The sequence below is a fragment of the Natator depressus genome, chromosome 1 (assembly GCF_965152275.1).
Source record: "Natator depressus isolate rNatDep1 chromosome 1, rNatDep2.hap1, whole genome shotgun sequence".
Taxonomy (NCBI): domain Eukaryota; kingdom Metazoa; phylum Chordata; order Testudines; family Cheloniidae; genus Natator; species Natator depressus.
The window spans coordinates 250,958,785-250,979,524 of NC_134234.1; the positions used below are offsets into that span (position 1 = coordinate 250,958,785).

The 20,740-nt window shown below is 43.3% G+C and overlaps 1 protein-coding gene across 2 annotated transcripts in view; it reads left to right on the forward strand.

The window, feature by feature from the left end:
* Positions 1-4,020: 4,020 nt before the first annotated feature.
* Positions 4,021-20,740, forward strand: part of CRY1 (cryptochrome circadian regulator 1) — a 510,254-nt gene continuing 493,534 nt past the window's right edge. For both annotated transcript variants that reach the window (XM_074941214.1, XM_074941205.1), the window contains exon 1: positions 4,021-4,572. In XM_074941214.1, coding sequence (XP_074797315.1) covers positions 4,415-4,572 — 158 coding nt within the window. In that variant the 5' untranslated portion in view covers positions 4,021-4,414. The remainder of the gene's footprint in view (positions 4,573-20,740) is intronic.

Below are 20,740 nucleotides of genomic sequence, written 5' to 3' on the forward strand. Positions count from 1 at the left end.
TTTAGTTATATATTACAGACTTCTAGAAAGAGACCTTCTAAAAACGTTAAAATGTATTACTGGCACGTGAAACCTTAAATTAGAGTGAATAAATGAAGACTCGGCCCACCACTTCTGAAAGGTTGCCGACCCCTGCTGTAGCAGATTGCTTGATTTCCTACTAATCAGGTGGAGTAGCCAGAGTTGGCAGAATAGCTCTCTAGCCCAGCACCAGCAGTTTGGTGCCTGCTCAAAGCATTTGCCCACAGCTGCGATAGCTCTTGCTTGTACCCAGCCTTTCCTTTGCTTCTCTACTCCAGGTAACCCAGCTAGGAGCCTTGGCTCCAATTTCTCACTTTGGCTCTGACCTGGGTTTCTATTCCTGGCTGACTGACTTCTGTTCCAACCACTAGGCATGAATGCCTATGTCCTGGTCTCTGACTGTTCTACAGACTAACCTGCATTGTATGAAAATACTTCCTTTGATCAGTTTTCAATTTGCCATCTTCTAGTGTCTGGGATGCATTAACAGGAACATCATATGTAAGACATGAGAGCTAATTGTTCCTTTCTACTCTTCACTGATGAGGTCTCTACTGGAGTACTGTGTCCAGTTTTTGGTGAGACACTTCAAGAAAGATGTGGACAAAATATACGCAGTCTAGAGGAGAAAAACAAAAACGGTAAGTTTAGAAAACCTGACCTAGGAGCAAAAGTTCTTTAAAAAAAAAAAAAAAAAAAAGTCATGCTTAGTCATGAGGAAAAGATTGAGGACAGGACATGGTAAGTCTTCAAATATGTTAAGGGCTGTTACAAGAAAGACTGTGAGCAATGTTCTCCATGTCCATTGAAGACAGGACAAGAAATGATCTGATTAAACTGCAGAAAGGGAGATTTAGGTTAATAGTAAGAAAACTCTAAGGGTAATTAAGCCCTGGAATAAGTGAAGGGAGGCTGTGGAATCCTCATCTTGGAGATTTTTAAGAACAGGGTAGACAAACACAGCCAGGGATGGTCTAGGTATACTTGGTCCTGCCCCAGTGTGGATGGCTGGACTGAATGACCTCTCGACGTCCCTTTCAGCGCTACATTTCTATGATTCACTGAGTGTCCCCTTGTTCTTGTACAATGAGACATGGTGAACAAAAAATTCCTGGTATACCTTTATTTACCATTATTTTGTATATTATCATGTCCCTTCTTCGTTGTGTTTGAAAATCTTGAGCCAGATTGTATCACATGCAGTTCAACAGCTGCGCAAAGTCTGCATATCTTAACTACACTTTAAAAAAAAAAAAGACAAAAATACATTCATCGTTCTTTTGAAAAACATGCTTAGCTGTCACTCAGGATTACCTGGGGCTTGTAGTAGTTATGCATGTATCTCTCTAGTTTAAACAAAAGAGAAACATTTTAACCTGTTACATTAAAAAAGGACTTCCTATCGTGAGACAAGTGGGTCAATACCATGACACTACATTCAACTGCCTTAAATGCTAATTTACAAAGCTCTGCTTGAAGAGGATACTTTTTTAAAACATGACCTATTTCAATTAATGAATTCTCTTCATCTTTGGTTAGAATTTTATTCTGCTTAAGGTGAATGAATCCGATGAAGTGAGCTGTAGCTCACGAAAGCTTATGCTCAAATAAATTTGTTAGTCTCTAAGGTGCCACAAGTACTCCTTTTCTTTTTGCGAATACAGACTAACATGGCTGCTACTCTGAAACCTGTCATTCTGCTTAAGGTCTCCTTTATGTGTTCTTGCTCTCTTCGTAACAATGATGTCTGAGCTTATACTGCTCTTAAATATGAAAGCTCTTTTGAACAAGAAACAGCTGAAGTATGGAAAGTAATTACAAAAGTACAAATAAAAAATATATAAAGGCAAATTTGAGAAGTGTCTCAGATGGGTTAGGGGAAATCTTTCCTTGGTAATTAAAGGTGTATTTAAAGGTTTCAGAGTAACAGCCGTGTTAGTCTGTGTTTTTTTTATTAAAGTTGATTATAAAATTAACTTCTTGGTATCTTTACTGGTTTTTTTTTGGTTTTTCTTTCAGCAGATCATTCACTAGGAGCAATGAACCTGAATTAGGTCTAGTCTATGCTAATAAATTAGATTGACATAGCTATGTTGCTCAGAGGTGTGAAATATTCACACTGAGTGCCGTAGTTAAGCTGACCTAGATCTGGCTAGGCTGAGGGAAGCTAGTCAGCTGTAGCATAGCCATGCCCATAGTTTTGCCTTTATTTCTAATTATTTCACTTTCTGGGTTATGTGCTAGCCCAGTGTAGCAGTGGGTGGATTACAAACCGTGCAAAAGCAGCAAAGAGTCCTGTGGTACCTTATAGACTAACAGACGTATTGGAGCATAAGCTTTCATGGGTGAATATCACAAAGTGGGTATTCACCCAAGAAAGCTTATGCTCCAATATGTCTGTTAGTCTATAAGGTGCCACAGGACTCTTTGCCGCTTTTACAGATCCAGACTAACACAGCTACCCCTCTGATTCTTGAAACTGTGCAAAGAAAAGGTGGTGTTTTATAGGGTGACCATATGTTCTGCTTTGGCTGGCAGTCCCTTTTTTAAGCCTGTCCCAGCCATCCCGACTTCTTTGGCAAAAGTGAGCATTTGTCCCATTTGCTCTTGCCAACTTTTTTGAAAAAGTGCTGTGTGGTGCAGAGAAACAGGTGGGCTGGCATCTCCGCTTGCCCCCCTGTGCAGGGGCGAACTGGGCTGGGGGGGAATGAGGGGGGAAGGGTTCCACTGGGGGGAGGGCAGGCGACACAATTCTAGTGACAGCCTCAAGGGAGAGCCAGCAGGATTTGAGTGACCAGTGACAATGGGCAAGGTGGGGTGTAGTGCATTGGGAAATATGCACCCTGAGGGTGGGGGAGTCTTTGGGATTAAGGAAAAATAAAATCCTTTTAAATAGTACCATACACAATAGTACTTAGTATAATTCACACACACCCTGCCTCCAAAGAAAATGGGTTAATGGAGGGGCGCTGGAACAATGTGTATAGTTGGGAGGCTGAGAGCCATTTAGCCAAACTATAAACCCCGTATATACTGGCAACCACTTCCAGCCAGGGCAGAATGGCAGGACCCCTAGTGCCAGCACCGCTTTCGTAACGGGGTGGCGGGAGGGGCAGAGGAAGGACGCTGATTGCTCGCTCTCTCTGGCTCTCCGGAAGAAGCAGTCCAGGGCACAGCTCTGCTAGGTATAAGCACCACCCTGAATGCCGGGGTGTAGGGCTGCTGGGCTCCTGCCTGTATCGCTCGCGCTACCAGCGCAAGCAGGAAAGGGGTCACGCGCGGCCCGGATGACGTAGACGCTGGCAGGGGTAGGTGCATGGAACAGCGGGTCGCGCAGGAAGCAGGGCGCTGTCGCGTTCACGGCGTGCCTCGTGCCGCTCAGTTATGTAAGCGCCAGCCCGTGTCCCTGCGGGCTCGCCCCCCCTTCCCCCACAACGACGTGGGCAGGGCGGTGGGATCCGGGCCCACGCGCGCCCGTGACCGCGCCTGCCGAGCGTCCCTCTGACGTACACAGGATTCTCTACATAACAGCCCATTTACCGCCCCCGCTCCCCAGCGTGCACGCGCGCGGCGCGCCCTTCCACCCCTCGCTAGAATGTCCCCCAGCCCTAGCAGGGGAGCACGCGCACAAACAGACGTTTCTGCCGCCAACTGAAGGCACGCGCTTGGCGCGCCCGGAGCCTCCTCGCAGCCCCGTGCTCATCCGGGCTTCTCCGCCCTCGCTACGAAAAAGGTGGGGGCTCGCAGTCCTGAAGGTGCCGCCCTCTACCCTCCTCAGTTCGGTTACCGAGCCGGGCAGACGGGCGGATTTGTACACGGGAACGGGCTCGGTTGTTTGCCTTTAGCTCGACAGTTCCTGTCGGTTCCGTCATCGAGCCCCTCGGCCCGCGCGCACCCCCCTTTCCCCTCCGCTCAGGGTAGTAAACACACTTTAGGAACGTGAGGGCGGCTGGTCAGGTGGGGCGGTAGCAGCCAATAGGAAGGCAGGGGCGGGGCCTAACGATTTCCGTCAGCGGCGGAGTCCAGTGCAGTCACAGGGCAAGCGGCGAGGAAGCGACAGCCGCTTGGAGCGCGACGTCCCGCGCGCCGCTAACCGTCACCTGTGGCAGCGCGCGGCCTCTGGGAGTGGGCGCGAAGGCTTCGGGGTGATGTGTCCCCCTCAGGCGGCCGGTCCCGCTGTCGCCTCCGCGGGGTCCTAGCGCCAACGGACGATCGCCAAGCCGAGGGAGCGACCCGGCAACAGCGTCACCGCTCCGTGTCACGCCCCCTGCCGCGGCGGGGCCGGGGTTCCCACCGCTTTAGGGCCGCGCGGGAGAGACGAAGCCGAGGCCGGCATGAGCCGCGGCGGCTCTTCCTGAACCCGCCGCTCCGTGAGGGATCGCGCCCCCCGGCCATGGGGGTGAACGCCGTGCACTGGTTCCGCAAGGGGCTGCGGCTCCACGACAACCCGGCGCTGCGGGAGTGCATCCAGGGCGCCGACAGCGTGCGCTGCGTCTACATCCTCGACCCCTGGTTCGCGGGCTCCTCCAACGTGGGCATCAACCGGTGGCGGTGAGTGAGCGGGCCCGGCCCGGCATAGTCCTCGGGTTACATACGCGGTCACGCTGCCGCCCGCCCTCGCTCTAATTGGCCCTGCCTCCCCGCGGCTCAGACAGCGGTGAGCCATCTCCAGCCTGCGCTACCGGCCTGCTGTGCCAGCCCCAGCAACGCCGCCCGCCCCCCGCCTCCTGAGTGCTCCCAGCTGTGCTGTCACCCGGCTGCTGGGCGGCCCGCAGCCAAGACCCCGGGCTGAGCGTCCCGGAGCGGTAACGTTCATCGCCCAGAGTGCCAGGAGCTTTCCCCCTTCAAAACAAAATCTGCCCCTGCCCCAAATAACTGAGTCCTCGCAACCCTGGGAGCACTCATGCTAGCCCCTGGCTTTTAATCCACTGTGTTGTGTAATCATGACTCAAGGAGATCTAGATCTAGATGACTTGGGTAAAATACTCGTGGCTGCAGCCACGGTGACTTCCAGTAGAGGGATATTGCTGGTAGCAGTGACTGGAAACTTTAGGGAAAGAAACTAGTGTATGCAAGTCCAAAGAGCTTACCATCTAAATCATAGAAATGCAGGGCTGGCAGGGACCTCAAGAGGTCATCTGGTCCAGCCCCCTGTGCTGTAAACCTAGACCATCTCTGGAAGCAGGTGTTTGTCTAACCTGTTCTTAAAAACCTCCAGTGATGGGGATTTCACAACCTGCCTTGGAAGCCTATTCCAGAGCATAGCTATCCTTATAGTTAGAAAGTTTTTCTTAATACGTAACCTAAATTTCCCTTGCTGAAGAGAGAGCTGATTATTGCTTGTCCTACCTTCAGTGGCCATAGAGATCAGTTGATCACCATCCGTTTTATAACAGCCCTTAACCTTTTTGAGGACTGTCAGGACTCCATCAGTCTTTTTATTTTTTTTCCCCCTCAACACTAAACATGAGCAGTTTTTTATAGCTATGAGGAAAAGAAAAGGTTTAGAAAAACTAATATTATTTTTCTTCTGGGCTTTTCCCCATGTGTTCATTTGACTCCTAGACTTGGATGTCTTAGCTTCAGCTAAGGCCTCGCTGGTGCTGAGTAGAGTGGGCCAGTTACCTCCCGTAAAAACCTGAGCTGAGATTATTTTGAGACAAAAAATGCACTGATACCAGGTATTGAATTCATGAAAGGGCTTTTTAATATTTTTGACACTGCTTAACAGATTTATATGTAAATTCTCAGAAAATTCGTTCAATCCTGAAAAGTATAAGTGATGTCATTTTCAGGAAGATGCAAATTTAACCAACTTCATACCAAACAATGGCTACATCTTCACACTTGCCATAGCTCTCATCTGAGATGGCATGCTAAAAATAGTAGTGTAGCACATTCAGATGAAAGCTAGTGTGAATATAGGTATTTGACCTGGGAATCACACACCTAACTTGTAGCCAAAGAGGTTGAATCCTGCTTTGAGTTTTGCACTTTATTTTAACTATAGAGCTATGACAGATACCTGTATAATAAAGAGATGACCTAGCAAGAAAAGAAGTAAGGGAGAGTATAGTGGGAATACGTTATACATACAAAATGATGAGCTTACGTGAAACTTCAATATTTGTCTGAAAGGTTTTTCTTTTCTAATAAACTGATAGTGTCTTGGAATTCATGTAGCATCATCCATCCAAAGATTACAAGCGCTTTGCTGAATGCTAATTTAGCCTCCACAGAACTGTAGCGTTGAGAAGTGTTAACTTCACTTTACAAATAATGAAACTGAGGTACAGAAAGATGAATTTATCCAAAGTTATACAAGGAATGTATGGCAGAGTTAAGAGGAGAACTTGGATTTAGTAGGCTACCAGTTCAGAGTCCTCTCTACAAGACCTTCCTTTTATTTTATATAATTTTCTCTAAGGACATCAGAGTGCTTCATGGACAAGCTAACTTCTTTAAATGTTTGGAAGTTGCCAACTTCTGCTCATGGTAGTCCTAATTATAGTCTTGAGAAGGTGGAAGTATTAGAGTACCCTTCCTATAATATTTCATTTTTGTTGATAAATGTGCATTAACCATTAACTTAGAATTATACAGTTTAAATACAGTTGTTGCTGGACACTCGTTCTGAATGGGATTAACCATTGTCTTTACAAGTTGTTTTCAGCAGATGCTTTCTACTGAAAAACATCTTGTAGCTTTATAAACAGTTTAGAGATTTCTGCTTTTATGGTGGAACTACGTACGTGCCACTACAAGCTGTGAAATTATATTTCCTGATCATTCTATCTGCTGGAGACTGGAGCCAGCCTAAAGGGACAAGGCAGGTCTGATATTTTTAAAATACTTCACAGGTTCCTAAATTTGTTAATTAGTGGAGTATGAATTAAGAATGTTAAACATCCTGAAATATGTAATAATATGGAGAAACAAATCAAGACATGCTTTCCTAGTCCTGTAGTCTCTAGTCTGTAAAAGATCAGCATGCAGTATGGATGCTTGTGATCTGTGAGCAGGTGTGAACTTCATGGGACCTATTGAAGAAGAAGAGCCTCATTAATATAAATACTAATGTCCCCTGGGTTTCTGGCAACCATTCAGTATACAATTATATATATATGATATATATTACTCACATTTAGCACATGTGTTAGCTTGCTTAGTCTAAAAATATTCTTAGTGCTGTACAGAAGACAAAGTCAATCTCTGCTCTGAAGAACTTAGTCTAAAAGAAAAACATAGATAGGACATTAGAGAATTTTTTTTTTCAGGGAAGAATGCCTGCTCTGTACTAATCTTCCACCTCTCCAACAAGATCAGAGATCTCCCAGAACTAGTTCCAGATACTGCAGCACCCTCTAGTCTCAAGACCATTTGAATTGCTTCAGATTTCAGTGCCTATATGGCTCTTGCTATAAACACAGCTTGTGTACCAGATACACTGCCTTCTGCTTCATAGTTCTGTATTATGTGTTTTGTTAAAGCTTTTTCAAGTAAAATTTACAACCACCATTAAGGTAACAACAAAACCAGTCTCAAAAACTATTTACCAAAATGATTTCAATATGTTTATAAAAAACAACTAAGTTTGTTTTGAACTAAATGAAAACAAATTTTTTTCAAAACTTTGTTTTCATTTTTTTAGCAGCTGCAGTATGTGCACAGGAGACCTGTAAAATGGCCCTTTCAGTTTGGAGCTATCATTCAGCAGGTGAAATTGACAGTCAAGCAGCTTATCTTCCCAGATATTGGTTATTTGCTTATGTTTTTATAGAAAAGGGCATTGCATTGGCAAAACAACTCTGTGTAAGTAGGAGCAGATGGTCACTCAGCAATTGGAAATCTTAAAAAAAATTTCTTGTCAGTTTCCTTTTTCTGCTGCTAATTTACAGTGCCATTTTTTTTCAATCAGCATCAGTTTAGCATTGGGTTGAGGGAGGGTTTTAAACTGAAGAAATTTATGTAGACAAAAATCATTGGCTTGCAAAGGGCTGCACCAGTGACCCAGATTCTCTTCCATACTCTGTCACCTTTTTATTCAAAATCAGTGCACCTGGAGTGACTACCATTGTAAGTTTTTCATTTGTCTTTGAAGTTAAAGCATAGTTAACAGAATGGGCATTAGAAAAAGGTGCTGTAATAAAACTAGAAAAGAAATGAGAAGAGATTAGGTTTTGGAAATAACATTACATTGTGATAGCTGTCTTTACATCAACCATGATTCCTCCATTCACTTTATAAGTTGTGAAAAATAAAGACATTTGCAGTGTTTCTGGTTTTCAGGGTTTTTTAACCTGGCAAATTGAGACCATACTTCAATATATTGATGTTGTATGGGAAATTCTCCTCTTAACCATGCAGGTAACTCTTGTGTGAATTGGTATTTTTGTATAGTTGTCATATTGAGCAAGTATAATTACTAACCAGTGATGTGGCCTCACTGACCTCTTTTCTCTTGGCTTCTTTCCTTTGCCCTCTAAAACGTAATACCATGCTTTTGATTATTATTCTGCCTCTCAAGTTATTGAATTGGCACCTAAGTATATCTCCCTGTTGATCATTCCAGAGGTACTGGTTCTAGATAACGAATTTTCCATTTCCATTCTCAAATGGAAGATTCTGTCCTAACAGAAGATTGATTAAATAAATGTAAAAAGTGATGGGACGTGGGGCAGGAAGACGCAAAATGGAAGTTTTGTCCATAGCATGGTCTTCATATCTTACTTGCCACTTGGCCTTAACTCCTTGATATCAGAGTTATGATGTCTCATTTCTGGCATTGACATATATCAGCGTGGCCAAACTTACTGACCCTCCATGATGATCTTCAGACGTTTGAGAGCTGGGGCACAGCTGCCAGGACTCTGGGCTTCACCTCTGCTCCTGCTGAAGACCCAAGCCCCAGCAGGTGCGCCCCATGGGGCGGAAGCCCTGAGATCCCCTTCGCCACTGGGCAGAAGCCCTTACCCCACCACCCGGCTGCAAGGCAGAGGTCCCAAGCTTCCCCCCCCATTCCCCCAGGCTGATAGGTAGAGAATGGGGGGGAGTGGGGGCTCTGCAAGCTGCACATTAACTGTAAAAGAGTTCTTGAGCGGCTCTTGAGCCACAGTTTGGCCACCCCGACATATATACAGAAATCTAACTGGCTGTTCAGTTACTTTTACTTTACTTTACATGATTTAAATTCTGCCCTCAAAAAATGATGTAGATCTCATTTCACGGTGGAACCATAGTTTAAGAAGAAACTGAATGACTTGTGAGCTTTTCTCCTCAAAATACACAGTTAAAGGTATAACTTTTTTTTCAGGATAGGTTATAAAGGGTTTGAGCATGACTTTGTCTCAGATTGACTGTTTTTGAATATGTTTGCCTGTTGTTACGAGCAAAAAGTACAAATCACGCTTATATCACGCTTGTCTTCAGGATGAAAGAAAATGCTTTTACTCTTGTTTTGGCATTTGATTAATAAAAAATATGTGGAGATTATGTAAAGGATTCAATTTGGCTGATCATTTAAATTTCGTCTGTTTTCCTTGATTCCTGTTGGTTGGGAAGGATGCTGGCATGAAGGAGTAGTTTTAGAAAACCTTAGGGATCCTCTTAATTTCATGTGGTAGAATTTTGGTTTCTTCTCTCTCTCTCTGTTTTCTTTAAAATACTAGTATTGTTTTTTGAAATGAGAAAATATTATTAACTCTGCATACAGTTAATGTCTTTTTATTTTGAATTGAATTGTTCTTTTGCTGTGGGAATATTTTGGCATGTTCAGTAGATTATTAAATTAGGTGCTATTTTTTATGGCAGAGAAGGTCTAGCTAGTTTGATTTGGGAGAAGGAGGTGTTATGTGGAGTTTCTCCATAACCTGTGCTTCATAACTTCCTAGCTTGAGGCACTGACAGTCTTATTAATATTATCTGTTGCTTTACCCAATCAGAGAAGTAGAGGTACAAGAATTTATTTCTCTTTCCTGGGGTGCTGGAACAATTTGTATAGTGCAGGTGCTAAGAGCCATTGAACCAAACTGTAAAATGTGTATATGATGGAACCACCTTAAGCCAGGTGATGCTGCAGCACCCTCAGTTCCAGCACCTATGCTCTTTCGTGCTCTCCACTTTTCCAAACTAATTCCTCTTTAATTTTTTAAACAAACTCCCACCTTTGTGGCTTGTAAGAATTATTCTTAAGAGTGGAATATTCATACTTCTGGTGCTTGAATTTTCATCTTAGGTGTCTCTTAGGGTTACCCCAGCAATTCTGCAAGTCTCTCGCTGTGAAAGCAAATAATATCAGTGAATTTTATTTGATAAGGACTTTGCTGTGCTGGGACCTACTTGTTGAATTTGTGTTTGCAGATGAGATTACCCAGAGATAAAGTGTAAAGGGAGAAGAGATAGGGACAGAGGGCAGAGCTCTGTGGAACCCCTGCAGAAAGCTGGAGAGGGATCCTTTAAAGTACAGGCTGAAAGAATGATTAGAAAAGTAGGAAGAGAACTAGGATAGGACAGTCATGAAAGCCAAGCGAGGACAAGAGTTTCAAGAAGAGGAGCATGGTCAGGGCCAATAGGCTGAGGAAAATGATGATGGAGTACTGGTTCTGAGATTTGGTTAAGAGGTCATTAGAAATGTTGGTGAGAGTGATTTCAGTTGAGTGTAAAGGCGGAAGCTGGATGGTAAGGGGTCTAGGATGGAGTTGGAGGAGAGGACAGCAATTGTAAACGGCACAGTGACCTTAGATATACAGTAAAGGGAAAAGGGAGATGGTTGGAGAGGCAAGTAAATAGAAAGGGAGAGCTCTCTCGGGATGTGAAACGTTAACACTTTTTTTAGTTCTTTTTTTAAAAAAAAAAAAAACCAACTATTTTTTTGCAGCAGCAAAATCTCTTAAGACAGTCCTGGGTTCCGTTTTTACTTTGAGAAGTGTTGTTCTTCTGGTGTAGGCATCTAACAGCCTATTTCCTGCTCTGCCCCATCTCTTCTGGGTGACCATCGGCAAGTCATGTCATTTTTCTGTGTCTGTTTCCCCAGTTGTAAAATGGGGATAATGATGCTAGCTTTTTAAAGCACTGTGAGATCTGTGGATGAAAAGAATGTACTTCTGTTAAAAGCACTATATGAGAGTTGTCATTGATTTTTATGCTACATTTTAATAATAATTGCTCTTTTTATTCATTATATAACATAAATAGATACTCCTGAAATTAGACTTGGTTTCAAATGCAGATCCCCATATCCACATTCATCATCATCCAAACACCATTTGAAGGAGGTACATTAAGGAAATTCTCAGAAAAGCAATTGAGTAATTGATTTTTATAAGTTTCAGTTAGTACAGGACAGAGAAATAACTCTAGTCTGGGTTTACACTGTTTAGAGACCAATCCTGTGGGTAATGGGTAAAACTGCCTTTTCATTCCTCAGATTAGGATGGTCTGTGGTTTTAGGGGAGAGTTCATCAGTGATTTCAAGATCTGTTCTTCATTTCGTGCCCTCCAACTCTAACAGAGGCATATCCGGTATATCACGAGTGAAAAGTTGACTGTGGACCTCTGACTAGACTAAGTATCACAGAGGAGAAATGAGTTCTGAAAGGAATTATTAATGGTTATGTCATAGAATTATCTGCATTTTACCTCTTCTCATATCCCCCACCAAGAATCTGACATAACTTCCTTCTCTTGCCCAGTATTTTTTTTTTTATATTAAATAATGGCAGTCTGACTTAGTCTGTTTTCTTGATATTTGTGTTGGTGCCAAGAAAATGGAAGACTCTTTCCAAGATGCAAAATCTAAAACTGAATAGAATGGTCAAATCAAGACTCTTGGGAAATAACACCCAAGAAATCCCAGCTGGGGACTACTTATTACTCAGTGGACATGGAGGCAGCTTCCTTCATGCAATCCAGATGTACAAAATGTTTTCGTTTAGTCAGGTACACAGTTTATGTGTCAAGTGTCAGGGGGTAGCTGTGTTAGTCTGTATCCACAAAAACAGCAAGTAGTCCGGTGGCACCTTAAAGACTAACAGATTTATTTGAGCATAAGTTTTCGTGGGTAAATATACCTCACTTCTTCAGATGCATAGAGTGAAAGTTATAGATGCAGACATAAATATACTGACACGTGAAGAGAAGGGAGTTACCTCACAAGTGGAGTGTCATTATCGGTGAATCTTTGTTTTTTAACCAATTCTCCACACACTGTTGTTTTACTGATTGTCTTCTCTTTTTGTCTTTCATGTAATAGGGTAAAAACATTCAGGTCATGGAACTATCGTAATTCCATGAAGTGACCAGTGACTCTTGAAAAGTAGTACAGGATATTACAGGAAAAACAGTTTTTATCACCAGGTTAAACGAAATTTCTTGACTCAAGACAATTTTATCATTGGAGAGAAGAGAAACATCTTCAAATTAAGGAAACTGATTTTTTCACTTAGTTATTCCTTCAAAATTTCTGACAAGTCACCAGTTACTTGCCCAAGTGGTGATATTGTGTGCAAAAAAGAGGTAATTTAAAAGAATTCCCTGAATTTTGCTATCTCCCTATCAGTATGTTATTTCTTCCCTCAGACCTCAAAAAGAAAAAGTTTTAAGATGGGTCTCTTAAAATGCAGGTCTTGCTTGCTTTCTCTGGACATGATGTTCTTCAGCTGTCTCTCTGGCCAAAATTTTCCTTTCCAATAAAGCAGTTGGCTACCACTGTCCAGCTCAGAGGTACTTTATATTTCAGCAGTGCTACGCGTATGTAGGAATTTGTTGGAATGAAAATTGTAGTGAGGTTAGTGTAGATTTTTTTTCAAACCCCCCCCCCAACTCCCCCCCCCCCTTTTTTTTTTTGGCAACACTTTTTGTATTAGAGACAGGGGAGAGGTTGGCGTGTCTTTGGAAAATCCTATGGTCCCACCTGTAAATCCTCCTTCCCAGCTTCAGGAGGCTGGTCATTTCTTCTTCTACAGCCTGTCTTGAGGAGTGTGACTGCACAATAGGCCTATCCCCTTCTAAAACTCAGATTCTTGGCATTCTTGAACTCAGATTCTCTGCCAGGGAACAGATGCAGCACTCCTCTTACTTTGAGTTTCCCTACAGTATTCTCCATCTCCCTTTTTTTTTCACCTTTTCAGGATTCCACATATTGCACTTGATTAGCAGTGGCAAAGTAAAATTACAATGGTCTTAGTTTGTTGTGTTGCTATGTTTGGGGAAGTGCTATTTGCAGGAGTAGTAGAGGTTCATCATGCTTATAGGATTTATCCAAGACTTGGGTGTTAGAACATCATCCAAAGTTTTACATCTATGTTACCATTTGTCATGGATTCAAATAGTCTTCCTATTAACTTACAGTTTTTGTCAAGACTTAAGATACAAATAAGTTACTTCTTTCCCCATACATAGGCAACCATTCAAACTTCTCTCTTAATGTTGTCTTCATTAGAGCACACATGGGGCTTCTGTTCTTCAGGGTTTATTAATTTCAGTTTTCAGAGTTTGTTTTTTGCAATTTTTGAGTTTTATGAGGATGTCCAAAATCAGGGTTTTGGGGGGCTTTCTCTTTGTATGTACTGTAATGAGTAAGTATATAATATACACTACTCATTACAGTATATACTACTGTAATCTTTTTGTAATGTTCTCTAGTGCAGTTTAATGTAGTACAGCTTCAAAGAGCTCTATTTTAAAACATATTAGGGAACCTTTAGTATATGCTAGCTGGGTCTACACTCACCGATTACTCCTAGGGTAATTCTGCACCACTGCACACAAGTGCAGATTTCATGTCCCCTGCACGAAATTTGCAGATTTCTTTGCTTCCCTGCAGAAAAATGACTTTTGACAGGGAAGCAAAGGGAAGCTGCAAAAGTGATCACACACCGTTTCCCAGCAGCGCGGGCATGCCATTTCGGGCATCCAGAGCAGCTGGTGTAGCCGTTAATCACCTTGGGGTGAGGGGGAGCTGGGAATGTCCTGACCAGTGGCTATCCTGCACCGGACTCAGCTGCTAGGATTGGCTGGGCTGGGGAGGATGGGATTTTCTCTTCCCCCGCAAGAAGCGGCCAGGACTGGGTCAGACCCACCCCCAGAAAGCTCCCTTGACTTCAGGAAGCTCTGCGCACACACATCCCCACTTCTTGCCTCCCTTGCTCCTCAGCCTCAGAGAAAGGAGTCATTGTACAGTGAGCTGCTCCCCCATCCGCCCAGCCCCCCCATATGCAGACCCTCCCCGCACCTCCACTATGCCAAGTCTCACCCCCTGCATCCAGAGCCCCCCTGTATCCAGAGCCCCCATGCACAGCCCCTCCTGGACCCCACCCCGATGAGCTGTCCCTCCCCCCGCACCTGGACTACCCTGATGAGTCCCCTGCACCCCCACTCCCCTAGCATCCAGAACCTCCCCACACACCACCACTGAGCCACAACCACCTTCACCTGGACCCCCCAGCAGAGTCCCATTGCCCCTGCATCTGGAACCTCAACAAGCAGATTTTGCAGAATTTTTAATTTTTTGGCACAGAATTGCCTCAGGAGTAACCAATTAATGTGCAGCATAGCGCACTTTAGAAATCACATCCCCTTAGTCCATATTACTGCTCTGTGTAAACAAGCCCTTGGATACAGATAACCATTTCTGGTGTTTATTGGATAAATACCTTTTTCTTTTTTGTGTTAGAAGTGCTCTATTCATGTTTATTGGTTAAAACCAAAAATCAGAAGCCCCAGGTATACTGTGTAATAATGGATGTGCATCTGTAACGTCTCTCTCGTTCTTGGAATGTGATTTTTTTCACTTATAAAATTTTATTGCACAATGCCTTTTTAAGTATGTGGCCTTAATCTAAATGGTTGGGAAACTGGATGGTCGAGTAGCCATGTATTCTACAGGTAAACATTGCTGACTTTTCAGTTTTATCTAAAAGGTAGCTGTCTCCAAAATTCTCGTAAAATTCAGATTTGTTTTCATAAACTTCTGAGTAAAGGTGTACTGGTAAACTTCTTTCTTTCTTTTGGAAATGTTAACACAAAGCTTCTGACAAACAATAGACAAGAAGTTACCAAGTAACTGTCAGTGCTATTTCCTGGATTTATGTTATACATTCCCTCCACCACCATCTTATCTTCATACAGGGTAAAATGCAAAGTATCAATTTTAACTTTGTCCTTGCTGAGTTTTGTCACAACCTTAATATTATTCAAGTCTGTAATTGAGAAATATCTCTCTCAGCTCCTCTCAGTGATATAGTGAAGCAGCCTGTTTACAATGAAGATTGCTGTCAGAGATCAATACTGCTTTTGGACATGTTCATTCTGGCAGCTTCTCATGCTATTTTGTTAGCATTTTTGAGTTTTAATAATTGACTTTCTTAAATGCTTTTTGAAGTCTGAATGTGTACTGAATAGTTTTTGTTTCTATACTGAATATGTTTCTAGTCAATGTAGAGGAACTCATTGATCCGGTTTCTGAACATTGTGGAAGTCTGTTTTTGTTTCCAGGAAAGATGGGCTTTATAAATTGCAGATTAGCCTTCTCTCTTTAGAATGTTTCAGATGTGAACATGAAATTCTAGTTATATGAGGTTGTCCTAGGAAGAGCTGAAAAGTAGGTCATTGTTGCAGGGAGTTGTCCAAACAGCCTGCTGGTTGCTAGAGCAACGACCTACTTTAAGAGGCTAATTCAGTTGATTCATGTTGAAATGATCTTTTAGAAATCATATAAGGAAATAGGCAGGTTTGTATCAGTATATGGATGTGAATTGCACAGGTTTGTCACGAATCCTTTTTCTCTGTATTAAAAATGGGTCTTCTCTCTTTCCCCACCTCCTCCCTTCCCATGCTCTTTGGGGGTATGGGGTTTAAGTCAAGGCCTCATTTTTAGTCTTCAGAGCTTTTATTTCCTCTCTTCCATCAGTGGAAAACTTCTCTTCCTCCCTAGAGGCCACACACAACAATTGTACTCTTTGGGGGAATGAGGTATAGATTTAGATTTTAATCCAGAGACCATAAATGCCCCTTCCTTCCTTTCTTTGGGTATAGAAATGGCTACAGGGTTACAGTAAAACCTCAGAGTTACAAACCCCTCAGGAATGGAGATAGGTTGTAACTCTAAAATGTTTGTAACTGTGAATGAAATGTTATGGTGGTTCTTTCAAAAGTTTACAACTGAACATTAACTTAATACAGCTTTGAAACGTTACTATGCAGAAGAAAAATGCTGCTTTTAACCATCTTAATTTAAATGAAACAAGCACAGAAATGGTTTCCTTACCTTGTCAAATCTTTTTTTAAACTTTCCCTTTTCCCCCCCAGTAGTTTACATTTAACACAGTACTATATAGTATTTGCTTCCCCCTGGTTCCAAATTAGGTGTGTGTTTGACTGTTCAGTTATTCGCTCTGGTGTTTTGTTAATCTGAGGGTTTACCAGTGGCCATAGCCCTCCCACTTTTTGCCAGGGCAGACCCCACGCCCCGGCTAGGCCAGCAGGGAGCCTGGGCAGTTATGGAAGCCACATGGACCCTCCACCTGACTGCGGTGCAGGGGGGCAGAGAGCAGCCCCCAGTCTGGGTCCCTGCCCAGGGCAGGTGGAGGGTTCGCAACTCCATGCCAGCTCCCTGCAGCTGCCCGCACAGCTCTTATCATGGCCAGGCTGTGGGTCCAAGGCCCCACGGGCCTGGGTCCCTCCACTTGCTCCGGCGGGAGGCCTGGGGGGCGGGGACAAGGGCAGGAGCCTGCCTTTGGCTCTACTCTACCCCAGGCGCGGGTGTAGGGGCAGGTTCCCCTGCTCTGCTCCGGCTTCCACCTTGGCTGGGCGGGGGCATGGCAGGGCCTCTGGGGCAAGAGAAGGGGTGGGTCCTTGGGATGGAGGGGAGGGGCCCCTAGATTTCCCCCCCCCCCTTTGGGAAGGCTCAGACCCCCTTAGGTTCTACTGTATATGAGATGTTCCTTTTCCTCAGAAGCTGAACTCTGGAGAAGAGTGTTCACCATTTCTGCCTGCCCAGCAACCAACCCAAAGTGTCTCTGTGGGGTTCTTACTGGGAAGCTGGCCAGAAGCCAGTTTTTATTAAAGGGATAAAAATTCATGGAAGTTGATGATGACAAAATGGCTTTAAAAATATAACCAACTTCTTTAAAACAGTATGTTTCTTTATAATTAGCTCCCTGCCCCCCATCAAACAAACAAATCTGCTACACTAAAATATCCTCCTCAGTGCTGGATTACCAGCACTGTCAAATTGGAAGCACTAGCTGTGTGACCATCTTCCTGATTATAATGAAGTGTATGTATACAACATGCTGTTTCTCAGCTTTGCCTGCTTGCCTTTATTCTTATAACTATAGTAGGGGTTGGAAGCTTACAGGAATCCTTCTAAAAAAGTAATTTCAGTTACGTGCCTGCTCACGAGAAAAAATGGGTGGGAAGGTAGAATGATGGAAATATGAAAGGCACATCCATTCCAAAAATAAAGTTTGGCTGTGTTTCTAAATAATTTGTCTCTCTGAACAACTGATACAAAATGCTATTAAAACTTCTAGATATAAGTATTTTTAAAAAAAGGGACGTTAACTTTGAATATGAAGTGCAGTATGTAATTGCACATTAATGAGTGTAGTACATTTATTTGAATCTGAGTTGGTTAGGTCTTGTCTGTAGTGCAGTAGCTATTCCTGCATAACTTTGTGTGGATGGTCTTATTCCGGAATAAGAATGCCTTGTTCTGGTTTAACTGTATCCACTTTGAAAGTGGATTAATATAAACTAGAACAAGGTGTTCTTATTCTAGAATTAGAGCATCCACACATAGAGTTGTTTAGAAATTGCTGTTCCTGAATAACTGCAGGTGTAGACAGGTCCTTATAGTGAGATACCTGCAGCACATTCCAACAGGCAATGATGTCATGTCCATGAGAGTACAGCCCATACAAAACAATAAAGTACCCTAAACTCAATGTCCCTCGCATTAGCTCACCCTTTCCTTGGGGTCCTTGGGTATCATCTGTGTTCAAGCAAACAGGGTGTCCCACCCTCTTCCCTACCCTGCCCCTGCAGCAGCAGCCTCCTTCATCTTAATCTGGTGCGAAATGGCTCCTCAGTTCACCCTATGAGTCCCTTTATAGACTTCTGTTGGGTCTACCTGCTCCTTTTGTTCTCCTCCCAGTAACTTTCCATTACTTCCAGTTTCCTCCCTTACCCCTTCAGCCAGGAGGAGAAAGTATCTTCTCCCTGCTACAGCCAACCCATCATCCCAAGGTGTTTTACTTAGAATATGTGATCATTGAGTCCTGATCACTCACCCTTGGCTCTGGTCTGGCGGAGACTTGGCACAACCCTGCTAACTCATGGGGTGTTTGCATGTATGTAGGCTTTCCATGACACAGAAATTTCATGATATGATTTCATAAAATTATCCACAATTCAGAAATGGTACAGACAGAACCCCCATTTTGTTACATTTTAACATTATAAAGTGTAATTTCCTGATGCATATTTCAGAGTTAAGGTTTCACCTGCAACTCAAGTTTGTCCCTCTTTGTGTGTATGAACACATACTATTCTGCGATACTCTTGCTGATTCCATGAACAGATTGGATTGTGCATAATAAGTGAGGTTACTGAGCTATCTTTTTATCCTTGCTGTTAAATTCGTGACTTAGTTACAGCACACCTTCCAACTTGTGCACTAAATGAGAGAAATGGGGTACATGAAAATGCCTGAAGATGGAATGGAAACTCTTGAACCTAACTGTAATGGTCACGGCTGTTGTAATTCTTTACTGTGGTTAATTTTTTCTAACAGTCATTTGTGTCAGAAGCAGCATCTGGCTCTGTGTTTGGGCAGATTAAGAACACATGATATGTTGCTCCCAAATTGGCTAGCAGAGAGAATCATGTCACACATACTAACCTAGACCCAGTGTTACTCTGCAGCTTTCCAAAGTAGGAGTCCTGTATCAGAGTGGATTTAGTGAAAAGTTTAGGGTTTACATTTGTGACAGAGGCTCCTTAGCAAAGGGTCTCGTGTCTTTTTGCAAACAACTCTCACCTTAAACCTGACAAACTCACTACACCTTACATGTTCCTCTTTATGGATATATATCCTGTATCTACAGAAAACTCATAACTTGCCAAGATTAATAATATTGAGAGATGTACACCTGGGTAATATTTGAGGAATAATGTATTTACATTGATATTATGCTTTATGAACTTGGAGTAAAAATTAGTCACAGAGGATAATGTGTTGTGATGGTGGCGGCCCATTCAGTCAGGAGGGAGTTGTCATCCTGCTCTATTTATCCAGTGATGCAATGCAAGGCTTATCTTTCCACTGAATGTCTTACTATAGTACAAGGCTAAAAAATTATCAGAACTGCAAACAATCAAAACTTCCTGAAGGAAAAAAGGAACATTACAACAAGACAGGGTTTCCTCCTACCTATAAATAGAAACAACATAGAATCATAGACTATCAGGGTTGGAAGGGACCTCAGGAGGTCATCTAGTCCAGCCCCCTGCTCAAAGCAGGGCCAAGCCCCAATTTTTGCCCCAGATCCCTAAATGGCCCCCTCAAGGATTGAACTCACAACCCTGGGTTTAGCAGGCCAAAAGACTGTTTCAGTATAACAAATAGTAGGGACAAATCCTCTGGATCAGCTCACTGAGGAAATCCTGTGTGTAATGAGGGTGTCTAATTAAATCTTTACCCCTTCTTAAATAAACCTACTTTTGTTGTGGTATAAATGCTCACAAGTGCAGTGTGGTTTACAGGCTCACTGGTTTAAGGTAAGCTGGGGTATACTGGTTCTTGTTACTCACAGAAATCCCAGATGCTGTGCCCCCAAGTGCGAGGGGCTAGATATCACAGAGGAATGATTTCAAAGGGAGTCAGTGACTTGGATGCAGAAATTTGTTAACCTGCAAGGCGAAGACAGGGCTGGCACAGCCCAGAGGAGAGTGCTTGAGGCCAGGTCAACACTCAAAAATTAAGTTGACTAAGCTATGTCGCTCGGAGTGTGCAAAATCCACACCCCTGAGTGACATAATTAAGTTGACCTAGCCCCTGGTGTAGACAGCACTAGGTCAGTGGAAGAATTCTTCCATTGACCTAGTTACCACCTCAGAGAGGTGGTTTAACTAAGTGGATAGGAGAATCCCCTCCCATCTTTGTAGTGTGTATCTACATTGAAGAACTATAGTGCTACAGCTGTGCCACTGTAATGTTGTAAGTGTAGAGAAGTCCTGAATGGCTGAAAGGCTGCTGATGATAAGGAGCTGACATCCAGTCAGGCATGGGCAGGACTCCGTAATGCTGGAGGCAGGGAGTGAATCATAGAATCATAGAATATCAGGGTTGGAAGGGACCCCAGAAGGTCATCTAGTCCAACCCCCTGCTCGAAGCAGGACCAATTCCCAGTTAAATCATCCCAGCCAGGGCTTTGTCAAGCCTGACCTTAAAAACCTCTAAGGAAGGAGATTCTGCCACCTCCCTAGGTAACGCATTCCAGTGTTTCACCACCCTCTTAGTGAAAAAGTTTTTCCTAATATCCAATCTAAACCTCCCCCATTGCAACTTGAGACCATTACTCCTCGTTCTGTCATCTGCTACCATTGAGAACAGTCTAGAGCCATCCTCTTTGGAACCCCCTTTCAGGTAGTTGAAAGCAGCTATCAAATCCCCCCTCATTCTTCTCTTCCGCAGACTAAACAATCCCAGCTCCCTCAG